Below are 12,439 nucleotides of genomic sequence, written 5' to 3'. Positions count from 1 at the left end.
GAGCCAGGTGGGCATCCTCCTAAATGATAGCCCCATTGACCAGCTCACTGAATGTATCGAACTTGATCATGGCCAGGCGATCCTGGAGCTTGCTGCTAAGCCCCTGCCGGAAGCACGCCTGTTTCTTTTCATCAGTATCCACGTGGTACCCGGCATATTGTGACAAAGTGTTGAAGGCCTGGGAGTACTATAGCACACTGTTATTGCCCTACTTCAGGGCCAAGAACTTCGTGAGTTTTCTTCTGATCACCCCTGCTGGGATGTGATGTGCCCTAAATGCTTCTTTAAACTGGGCCCAGGTGAACCGAGTGCCCTCGGGGAACATGGCCACATGATTGTCCCACCATGTGTGTGCGGAACCCCTGAGCTGCTGGGCTGCAAACCCTGTCTTGTCCCCATAATTGTACGGGTGCAGAGTGAACTTGGGCTCACTGGTCCGGAGCCAGCTATCTGCTTCCAGTGGCTCATCTGCTTTGTGGAACAGTGGCGGTTGAGTACTCAGAAACTGCACATATCCAGGAACAGCTGGCTGGTGGTGCTGCTCATGCCGCTGTGCTCTGCCTTGTTCAACAATCTCCCGGAGGAGTGCTATCTGCTCGTCTCGTCCGGTGAGCATGGCCGCAATGGCCTGAGCCAAATCAGGAGGGTTCGGGGGTGCTGCCATTCTACATTCAACCGTGTTTGGTTTAGTCACAATATATTGATTACCCAAAAGAATCAACCATGGAAGAATGCAGAAAGCATAAATTACATCAAAAGGCCAGAAGTTTTGCATAGCCCCATCCGAAATGTCCGGATTCTTATCCGGAATGTCCGGGCACCACACCCGGACTATCCGGAACTATATCCGGAGTATTCGGATCTCTGTATAGCGTTCACATTGTCCCCACCCTTAAAATGCAGAAATTTTAAATCAAAGAATGCCATGATGCATGATCTTCCTACGTTAACCTCTCAACCAAAACTAATCATCTAACCATGACTCTAACATTAACTATATAGGGCTATTACAAGTAACTCCACCCACCCTACTAATTAACCTTTATCCTATGTTAAATTCATTTTTAAGTTGTAAAAACCTCAAAACTAGTCATGCTCGTACCACCCCCAGTGCGTTTCGGCTCTGATACCACTGTGACGGAGCCGCCAAATTAAAACTCTAAATTAAGCGTAATGGCCGTCATTTGAACACATCGGGTTCATTAGCTTAATGGTTTAATTTGACGGTCCTTTCTCAACCCACGGTCCGATCGAAACATCACCGGTAGTCCCACGCGAAGGTGGACGCAAATGGTACAAGCACGACATAAATTTTTAAAAATACATACACAACCTGATATTGGATCATTTACTTTTACAAACCAAGTTCAAATAGATATATAAAATTACAGGAGTCGCATAATGTACAAACTTTACAAAAGAGGTAACTACGGTTTCAAGGCAAAACAACCTACCCCTTTACCCTAACTCATCCTAACCTGCCTGCACTCAACCGGTCAGACCGGTCTGCCACAAAAACTGAGGAGCTGCACACTCTGCCCAAAAGGGTGCAACCCGACGAACTCCTAGCCTAGGAGTCTCGCTCCACGACCTCCCACCCCTCTGCATCCCGGCGGATGAACTTGACACAGCAGGGGCAGAAGTCAACGTCTGAGTGCCCTGAAATAAAATGTGGTGGCAACAAACCCTGAGCAACTAATACTCAGCAAGACTTACTCGACCAGTGGGTATAACTTAGCCCACATATCTAGACATGCACGGCTTTTGGCTGGTGGTTCTTTTGCAGAAAAGTGAGTAAAGTAATTCCTTACTTTCAGTATTTTAGCCCAGATTCTATACAAATTAACTCTAATCTAATATTTGCAAGAATCAACTATAACAAACATGGTGGTGCAACCAAATAATTCAATGTGTTCATTGGCATATTTATACATATCCTCCTCATTCTATCATGAGACTACGATGCAGCCAAGAGATCAAGGCCCTCATAACCGCGAGACACGGTGAATTGATTCGATTTAACCTTGCAAGGTGGACCTAACTAAAACGGCATGCGTATGCCCCGTCGGACCACACGCACCAACCTTTCCCCTCCCCGCCTCAAACTACAGAACCACCCCACCTTCATATAGTCAGCCGAGCTCAACGTGAGACCACCAAAAGTAAACATATGCATCCCGTTTCTCCGCGACTACTCGACTCGCCCTACGGGGTGGTGATGCAGTTCTGTACTTTCGAAGCGAGGCAGTACTAGGTTTACCGATTTCGACTACCTCCTACTCCCGGCATGCGTTTAGTACAATTCAATCCCCGATCAGCACTGCCGACAACGACTGGTCCTTAACCGACTCAGACGGGGCTAAGACAACCAGGAACCCTGTCCTGCTGCCATACCTATACACCATCATCACTTCCCGTTCGGATTCACATTTTCATATCACAATCGATAACTCAGGGACTGTAATATAAACATATATAACTTATATCTCGCGAGTAACTGGAAATTACTCGACTTCTAAAGATCCTATATCTCGCGAGTGACAAGAAGTCACTCGACTTCTATCAAGAACTTATTAAGCCTAGCATTTCTACCGTCCTATACATGCTAGTATAACTCAAGGAAACCTAGGGATCATGAACTAGGGTTCCAAAAAAAATCCTAAACCTAATGCACAAATAATAGAGACATATATAGGTGTCATAATTTGATATAATAGGATGTGCACCGGGGCTTGCCTTGCGTCTGCTGCTCAGCACTGGGGTGAGTTGGGCCTTGGGCCGACTCCCCACGATCCTCCTGCTGCGGGGCTTGCCCCTGTGGCCCCTGTGGCTCCGCAACCAGCTCGTATACGACTCCTTGGGCGGCGGCGTCTACACGTATGCATATGATATGAGAATGTATGCAATATGATCCATAACTTTGAAATAAGCCTTAACCGTATACAAACACCACTACCCGAGACAACCCGACGCCCATGATTCTGCAAAACCCGGATTATCCGGATTTTATATCCGGAATATCCGGATTTTCCGGAGTGTCCGGGTTAATACCCGGAGTATCCGGGTTCTTCACAGTTTTCGCCCAAAAACTGAAACTCTGATTCCTAGCAAAACCAACCTACAAAAATCGAAACCCTTCTAGACCCTAGTAGAGGGACTCGTATGGAGATGATTGACCCAAAAGAAATCGCTTAAAACATCCTAGAATGATCAATCCATTTAGCCCTAGCTTACATACCTTGAGCCCGCCTTTCTTGCCCAAAGAACTTGAAAATAAAGCCACCCCAAGGTGGAACACATAAGGAAGGGAGTCTTTCACGATGATTTGAGGTTCCCTTGGCCTTGAGATGGATTTGAGGTGGTGGATTTGAATCTAGGGCATAGGGGAGAGTGAGGGCTCGTGAGGAGGAGAGAAAGAGAGAATAAGGGAGTGTGTTACCATTTGGAAACAGTGAAAGGACCAAAATACGTGATATAGAACTCCAGGTCCGGACTATCCGGAAGAAAATCCGGAGTATCCGGGCAAATCCGGAATTTCCGGATTGAAATCCGGAGTATCCGGGTTCACCCCGACTCCAGGAAATGAAATTGAGTTTTGATTCGATTTGTGACTCGGTTTGCAACGAACGAATTAAGTCACTAAGTAACTAGTTAATCCCAAGTTTAACACTCGGGTGTTACAGCTCTTAGTGGCAACATGTTGCAAACGGGATTTTGTCATGTTAAAGTTGTGATTTCGTGATGTTGCAAGTGACAATTTATGATATTGCAATGAGTGTTTTGGTCAACACAAGATTGAACGTTGCATGCAACATGACGCCGATGTTGCGATGGGTTTTTCATCATCAACGGATGGCTAAGAAAGAAGTTTTTCGTATATGTATTTTCAATGTTGCAAATGTTGATTGTTTACATTACATGCGTTAGTCTTTGATGTTGCATATGTTACTTTAAAATGTTGCAAAAAAATTACATGTTGCATGCAACACTTACGCATGTTGTGGCAGGAATTTTCGCTGCAAACTACCGTTCGATGTTAGGTCCGAACGTTGGACGTCTGGGCGCTTTAGCAGTATAAACAAGACACACCTCCTTTATGAACCAACCCTTTTTTAAATTGAAAAAGTCCAAATTACTCCCCAAGTATAACCAAAGTCTGAATAACCCCCTAAACTATGTTTTGGTTCGTTTTACCCCTTAAACAATGTCATTTGGTTCATTTTACCCCTTAACGAAATTTGTTCTTTTTATTCCACCACATATAAATTGAATCTTAATTTAAAATTTTGCATGGTAGTAGTGGACATCACAATGCATTTTAATAAAATATATTATGAATTTTTCATCAATATGTTTTATATATTTTGAATTTCAAGAATGAATTTATTAGTAAATATCTTACTCTATCAAAGAATGATGAAAAAAATGATGATATATTTTTCTAAAATACATTATGATGTCCTCTATCATCCTGTAAAAAACCAACTTAAGATTCCACTTGTGTGTGGAGAAATAAAAAAGAGAAATTCCATCAAGGAGTAAATTGTAACAAATGATACAGTTTAGGGGGTAAAATAAACTAAAACATAGTTTAGAGGGTTATTTGGACTTTGGTCATAGTTCAAGGTAGTAATTTGGACTTTTTCCTTTTAAAATTGCAACGGTATTGTATACTATTATTATATGAAAAAATAATTAATATTTCTCTACAATCCCAAGCCCCCCGTGCCGGCAAACTGCGTGGCCAATCCTCCCCCTAGCTACTAGCTGACCTTCTGAGAAAAAGGCGTATACAGAAACAATTAAGAGTATATCGCTAAAGAAACTATAGAATCCCATCCGAAAGTTGCATTAATAGTTGGTCTTCGTTGGGCCTTGCAGGCCGCCTGAAGCGGCGACGACTTCCCACTCATCGGGCAGGGCCGTCAGTAGCTTGTAGCTTCAATGTAGATGGCCCAAAATAGCATGCTTACATGGGCCTTGACAGCGAAAGCAGCAGGAACTTCTTCAATGGGCCCAGTAGCCCACAGAAAAGCCTGCCTTGGCCCTCTCTGCTGCGCCGACGTCTTTCCTGGTGGGGGTGGGGGACCAGACGCCGGAATCGATTCCCAACGCCCAAGGGAAGACCGGAAGAAGATTCGAAGTGAAGCGGAGAGCCGGCGAGAGAGCGCAGCGGGCAGCGGCAATCCAAACCCAGGCAAGAGGGGGATCCATCCATCCCCCCGCCGAGGCGGCTCCGGCTCGTCACCTCGCGGACCGCCATGGCCGCGCCTTCCCCCTCGCCGGCGGAGGCTGCCCCGCAGCTTGGGGCTTGCGGACGCCGACGAGGAAGACGAGTGGGGTGAGTAACCGTGACGCGCCCTCGTCTCTTGCCGTGCTTGCTTACCGGTAGCTAGCTTCAGGTGCGGGTGGTTTTTCCATGGCATGAGTAGACAAATTTTGAGGGACGGATGGTGTAGTATAGATGGTGGGATGACCTACCTCTGGCTGGTAAGGCGCCCATCCTTGTGGTCGGAATTTTGTTGGTGTTGAGGGATTTCCTGAGACGTTGTGCAAGCATGCTAGTTCTATTTTGGGAAAAAGTCTGATGATTGTAATTCAGTAAGATGTGGGTCACTGGGGGTAGAATCCAAACTAGCGGCCATTTGAAGCGCGTGTGCGGAATCAATTAGAGGATTTTTTTTTTCAGGTGGTAAAAGCGACATGCCAGGGACCTAATGACCTAGGGTTATAAACTGCGAGGACATTTGCCATTTTCAAGGAAATAAACTGTGAATTTCACCTACTTTTCCTGCTTGATCAAACCAAGACTATGCATGACAAATTTCAGCAGAGTATATGCCTTCCTTTGCTGATTCTGCATTAGTTATTCAACTCAAGAGTCAATTTCCTATGAATTGCTTCTCTTTGCTTTCATCTGTTTCCCTGTTGGATTGAACTGCGCAACCTGTTTCTATTGGACCAACTACTTTACTTACTCGAGGAACTTCAAATGGATATTAACCCTTTCTTTACTTAGATATTTTTTGGATTGCATGGTTAAACTATGATATATAAAAGGACATGAGGTTAGGAACCAACTCAGGCAAACTACGAACTTCATTGAATGAAAAACGAATGGTATAAATCTTACCAACGTATGACTTGGGGTTGTTGTTTGTTATATGTAACTACAATTTAGTTGTCTGAATCTCAGATTGTGATATGTAAGGTAGTTGTAGTCCATGAATTACATTCTTTGCTGAGCTCCATGTAATCGCACTGCTGCTATTTTACACATCCTTATATAATTTTAAATGTGCAATCACAGATGCAGATGGATATGTTGTTCCTAATTTGCTCACTCAAGATAATGATGTGATTGAGCCTAGTATCCCAGCAGCAAAAGATCCTGAACCTCTACAGGTATGTTCTGGAATGCTTTTCTGAACTCTTTTCATAAGATTTACTTGTCTGAAACTATTTGTCAAGATTTTAGTCTGTTCTATGCCCCTTTTACAACAAGGTTTGACCTTTATGAAGCACTGGTCCATTGATTTTTGTTGTTTCATGGAGATGTAAATTCATACTTGAGCAGGCAAAAGATGAGAAGATATACTTGGGACCTCATGGAGCTTCACCATCTCAAGTAAAGCAGCAAGAGCTGAACACCGTTGGCCGTAAGCAGCGGTTCAGGAACAAGCTGAAGGAAGCAGATAGGAAATTCACTGGCAACGCTCAGGAGAACAAGGTGGAGAGCCTCAGGGAGTTGATGGGCGCCAGGGCAACTGGTACCAGCATACCAAGGAGCTCTCCTCGTGATTGGCTTGATCCACACTGTCATGAATCTGAATTTGTTAGAAAACCAACTAGGTGACTGGCAAATGATGCCGCGTTTACCTAAAGGTTGATAAACTGCAATATGGGAGCTATTCCCCAATAATAGATACTCATGATCGACTAATAGATGAAAGAAACATGTTTCCTGGGGTGTAATTCATCCGAGCTCTGTCGTTCTCCATGGTGTTGAAATTCTGTGGGTTCAATTTCCAAGTCTGATTTCCAACGAATTTCCAATTATGTGTATATCCTTTCATGCGTGGTTTGCAATGGAGAAACTGGCAGTTGCATAAGTAGATCTGTGACATGTAAGTCTGGGTACACTTGAAATCTTTGTACACAAAATCACACTGGGATGTATTTTCCGTTCTCGTTTGTTTATCTTGGTTATTTTTCTGTAGCTGTTGCTACCCCAGCTGCATCTTGATCAATAGTCATCCTTTTACACCTCTTCCGGGCAATTCATTGACCTTGAACACGGCATGGACTGAACATTAGCTTATTTTAGATACAGTATATGCTATTTGTATAGCAGAATCAGTTGAGGTCTACCGGAAACCAAGACATAGTTGGACATGTGACTGTTCCTGTCAACTGCTGATGGTACAAACCTCATCTTGTGTGAAGAACGGAAGATTACAAAGCATTGACTCTTCATCTCTATGAAGGTAAAAACTTGCAGGGCTCTCACTGGAGAGGATGCAGGAAGTGCTAAGGTGTTTTGCTGGAAGCTTCGAAAATTTGATCGCGATGACATGGTTTCATCGTACAGGGACCTTGATCCAGCCATTGGCAAAGGCGATGGCGAGGATGACGAAGGGGGTGGACATGCCGAAGATGATGATGTAGGGCAGGGGCGTCTTCATGGGGTTCTCACCCTCCCTCTCCCCTGCAGTCTGCCAGTACCTGCATTCCATCATCCCACATGGAGTGAGTGAATCAGTCACAGCTCACAGGCTGCTTTGAGAAGGCAGGGTTGCATAAACTTACTGTTCAGGCTCCTCATCCCTGGTGATGAACTTCTTCTTGCCTGGAGGCTTCAGCTCCCCATCTCCACCTAGGTGCTTCACTCTCCCAATCAGCCTTGTTTCTCAGAGCAAAAGTAAAAGAGCAAGGGAGGATTGAGGAACCATACCAAGCTTAGCTGATATCCTGGCACGCCTGCTGATGACGCGATCACGGAACAAACTGGCACCTTTCCTGGGCGATGGCTGGGCAGTGAAGGCAGCGCCGCTGCCGACGGCGAGGAGGGAGGGAGCTACCTTGGCCATGGCTGGGCTGGTGTGGAAGAGAAAAGAACTTTCCTACCCCGCGAGCATCACATGATGTAGTCGTGCATGTGACGGCGTCCAAGAGGACAGGATAAGGCGGGTGCTATCCTGGCTCATTCTCTTCCAAAGCACAGGCCAAGGTTCACAGGTTGCGGTGACGTGGTCCAGCCATATGGCACCACCTCTCATGCCATCCAGTTGAAGGCTGACAATATCACAAATCGGAAAGATTCTAAATGGCAGACAGAAGAAGCCAAAGTGCTCACTGCAGTAGGAATGCTTCATTTCTTTTCCATTCTTAATAGAACAGAAAACATTAACTTAAATTGATTGATTTCAGTATTCTGATTAGCAAAATGTTTCAAACGTGATCAGCACAAAAAAAACCTTCCCGGGTAACAAACGCGACCTGGCTAAACGATTCTCACAAAACATAACCATATGAGAAATCGGAATAGCATTTTTTTTCATACTGGCAAAACAATTAAAATGAGACAGCATAAATTCGTCCATTTAACAAGAAAAAAGGGCTTTGCAACCGCTTTCGTTTGCACCTCAGGAGCTACCAGCAACTTTATTACTGGATTGGGATTCCGATATGATATATTTTGCAACATCTGCACAGCAGGTAAGCTTATCAGCCTTGTCATCTGGGATCTCGATGGAGAACTCTTGCTCAAAAGCCATAACAAGCTCCACCCGATCTAAGCTGTCCAAGCTCAGGTCCTTTTGGAAATCTGCCGTCTCAGTCACCTGCAAGAATTTACACAGCAAATGTGAGCCAGAGCATAGACGCAAACAATACAATGATACTGCAGTTGATGTACAATTTGTAGAGCTGTTTAATAGGCGAATGCTAATTTTCCATGGCCTATCATCTGTATTAGTATTACGGGTAGTTTAAACCCACTTAAAGAGGAATTAGGTGTCATTGTCTGTACCACTTGCAAAACAACATAATCATAAATATGTTCTCTAAAACTGATTAGTGCTTTTACTTTTTTTTGTTTGATAGAAAACTCTAAGGGAAGCCCTCAAAGCATAAAGGTGCAGCACCCAGGATTTGAACCCTGGGTGGGAGCACTCCAACCAGTGGCCTTTGCCACTGCGCCGTGAACCCCTTCGCTAGTGCTTTTACTTTTGAAAGCAGTTAACAAACAAAACAGCAATTAAGAAACTCCTATGGTAAACACTCTTAACATTGTCAACCATTGTTACATACTTAAGCTGTCATGAATCATCATTGCTTCCTCCATGTGCTCTTTTTATTCCTACACACGCTCTCACGAACCTAAGTATGTGGAGAGATCCAGTACTGTTGGCTAAGAGTTGCAATGCTGCTCTTCTCAATCTAGGTCTTGGATTTAAACAGGTTAGGCAACAACTTATGATGTTGCCGAAGGGCCAAGTCATCTTTGATTACATTTTCGAGTTAAAAGTTTTGAAGATAGCCTATCTAAAAGATGATTCTGCATATATTATAATACAAGCTTTTAGGACTTTATCTCTACTTGCAATGGTCAGGCAATTACAGAGAATATCCATGCATGACATTATGGAAATAATATGTGACAGAGGGTGACGATCTATTTGTATGCTCCTTACACTTCCATTTCCACTAGAATGTGTTCTGTTACACTCAGTGAATTGGATATCCAGCTAATTCAGACAAGAGATGGAATGGAACATCATAACTTAAAATTTTGCTGCAGATTCACAGAAAATATCACAGCGCATAAGAGCAAAATATGACTAAAGAAGAGCTAGTCATGACCCCTTTTGATCATTTGTATCATTTTATCAAGCTAAAGGAAAGTAATTTCATGGTACTTGCTACAAGACAAATGCATCAGTCTCAATTAGGATACACAAAATTTTGTACTGACATTACTTATCAGCAGCTATGCTGATTTCTTTTTTGAAATTGTTCGCTTATTGTATCATTTGTTTTCGAAAGAAAGTGGCAGGAGTTCTGCCTTTCAATTAAGAAGAGCTATGCTGATTTCTGACATGCTCAATTTCAAGGGAAATGGAGGCATCAATCAGTTTCTGGCAGGCAGAAGTGAAAGTTTCCTATTCTAATCCTGACCAATTTAATTTTTCTATACAACATTATTTAGTCCGAAAAAATGTACAATATCTAATAAAGAAAACTTTAAGCAAGTTCACCAAAGGCATGATTTCCTCAATCATGTTCTGGCTATTCTCAAAACACGGATCAGGTTACAAATGCAAAAGACGCATGCATCCAATCACTGATAACAACATTACTTCACAGAAACCAGATTGTTAGAGGCATCTTTCTTGAACTGAAAAGGGTGTTAGCATATCATTACCCATAATCCATTCTAGCTACTCAGTTCTGTATTATAGAGTTAGCTATGAGTCCATTTCAGCTCCCTTTCTCCTTTTATTAAGAATTGTTCCAAAAGCTCAGCCCCAATGCTTCATGCGATAACCATGACATTTCATTCTTGAATGCCACTCACTGCTGTATGACCAGAATACGAAATATCAACACACCCATGCCAATCTAAGTAAGCAGGAATTAGCAACACCCACGAGGCCACAAGTGATAAATTCGCTAGCATCATTATGTATCGTAAGGGCATTGGATAGAAACAATCTTTTGACGGTAATCTTATTGTTGCTTTCAACGATTACAACTACCATCCTAGCAAAACTAGGATGTATTGGACTATTGATGTAAGCACTGACATCCATTATGTCTCCATTCCATTCAATTATTGCACAAACGGGGAGTGCAGGAGGCAGGAGCAAAGACACTCATGAAGAAAGAGAGAGAGAAAAAAGGACGATGATGCTAGCATAGCAGAGGCAGGAGCCCCACCTTGTCGGCGTCGATCTTGTCGAACTTCCTGACCAGCTCGACGACGCGCGCCCTGACGGCGCTCTCGAAGCCGGAGCCGCCGTCTCCGCCGCCGTCCGCCGGCGCGCTCATCCCCCGCGCGAACCAGCACCGCGCCACCGCCGCCGGCCCCGGGCCGCCTCCACGGGCAGCGACGGAGGGCGGCGCGCGGAGCCGCAGGTGCTGCAGCACAAGGGCTCGCACCGCGTGCATCTCGCGCTAGATAGATAGATAGACGATGGAATGGTGGAGGCAAGTAAGAAGAAGAGTTTGGAAGCCGCGGCAGCCGGCAGCAAAAGGGAAGGCGGCGGCGGCGGCGGATTCTCTCACGGGCGGCTCGCGTCGCGGTGGAAGCTGGAGCCTGGCGGTGACGACGGCAAGGAGGCCGGGGCAAATTGTGAATGTGATTTTGGGCCTGATCGTGAAGCCCAAGGCCCGATGCTTCTTCCTCTCGGCGGGGCGGCTGGACCTCGTTCATTTTGACCAACGGGCCCACGCGACGGGGGTTTAACTTTCAGCCCAGGATTGTATGTGTGGTCGCACCAGCTATGTAATGGGCCAAGGTAGGTTTTCTTCAGCTTGTTTTCTTTGCCGAATCTCAGTTTTTTTCTTCTTTTGCTTTTTCTTTAGTGTAGTCTATTTTGTGTTTGTTTACTAGTAAGGGGCATGGGGATGTTATATTTGGTTTTGTAGCACAAGCTACTGTAGTTAATTTTGACTATTAATTACATGTATTAAATGAAGGTAGTTTGCAAAACTAACTCCACAACCCCTGCGCTACTTCGCGAGATGAATCTAATGGTGTCTTTGACCGCACGATTAGAGGATGGTTACTGTAGCGTTACTGTAGCCAATCGTGGATTAATTACTGTCATTGGATTCGTCGCGCAAAGTTGCACCCATATATAAAAAGGTTTTGCAAATAAATTTCGTTTGGTGCTCTATGCCTGCAAGATTATTTTTGTAGCGTGAGTAGCGCGTGAAAACCAAACATAGCCAAATAGCAGTAGCAGTGGTACGCGGTATATGAACTGGTTACTGGAAGCATGCTGTTACTCTGTCAGTATGTTGCTGTGGATGGGGTCGGATTGTTGAACTGCGAGAATACGAAAGTACGGTGGCAGTATGAAACGGATGCGGACATGCGCAGTTCACATGCTGAGAAGTGAGAAGACCGTAAGCCCATTCACACAAGTAGTAAGTCGTGGAGAATGAATGGGATGAACGGTCAAGGCCCAAATAATTCGACATGTTTGGGCTCTTCGGCCTGGTCGGTCTCCTTTGGGCTCGAGTCCCGAGAGAGAAAATGTTACCCCTGAATTTGGTACATGGTCAGCTGCAGCAGCGCTGCAGCAGCACTGCAGCACCTGTGAATGAAATACATGATCAGCAGCAGCAGCACTGCAGCACCGCAGCTAAATTCTGAGATGGAGAAAAGAGCAGTGAGCAAATGAGAGAAGAAGTGGATTGTAAGTTTGCA

The 12,439-nt window shown here is 44.5% G+C and overlaps 2 protein-coding genes and 1 pseudogene across 2 annotated transcripts; 1 reads left to right on the top strand and 2 right to left on the bottom strand.

Annotated features, from left to right (window-relative positions):
• The first annotated feature begins 5,131 nt into the window (after window positions 1-5,131).
• On the top strand, window positions 5,132-7,184 carry LOC120690933 (annotated as a pseudogene).
• Window positions 7,185-7,284: 100 nt separating this feature from the next.
• Window positions 7,285-8,178, bottom strand: LOC120690935. Its single transcript, XM_039973853.1, has 3 exons — window positions 7,955-8,178; window positions 7,810-7,876; window positions 7,285-7,725 (listed from the first exon to the last, which is right to left on the bottom strand). Exons 1-3 carry the CDS (start codon window positions 8,088-8,090, stop codon window positions 7,581-7,583), a joined length of 348 nt encoding a protein of 115 aa, XP_039829787.1. The 5' UTR covers window positions 8,091-8,178; the 3' UTR covers window positions 7,285-7,580.
• Window positions 7,305-11,336, bottom strand: LOC120690934 (acyl carrier protein 3, mitochondrial-like). Its single transcript, XM_039973852.1, has 4 exons — window positions 10,942-11,336; window positions 7,955-8,843; window positions 7,810-7,883; window positions 7,305-7,725 (listed from the first exon to the last, which is right to left on the bottom strand). The coding sequence occupies exons 1-2, from the start codon at window positions 11,170-11,172 to the stop codon at window positions 8,646-8,648; spliced, it is 429 nt and encodes a 142-aa protein (XP_039829786.1). The 5' UTR covers window positions 11,173-11,336; the 3' UTR covers window positions 7,305-7,725; window positions 7,810-7,883; window positions 7,955-8,645.
• Between the last annotated feature and the right edge of the window lie 1,103 nt (window positions 11,337-12,439).

The sequence above is a fragment of the Panicum virgatum genome, chromosome 9N (assembly GCF_016808335.1).
Source record: "Panicum virgatum strain AP13 chromosome 9N, P.virgatum_v5, whole genome shotgun sequence".
NCBI classification, from domain to species: domain Eukaryota; kingdom Viridiplantae; phylum Streptophyta; class Magnoliopsida; order Poales; family Poaceae; genus Panicum; species Panicum virgatum.
Note: the sequence above shows the minus strand (reverse complement) of the source record. Positions and strands in the feature narration are given on the sequence as shown.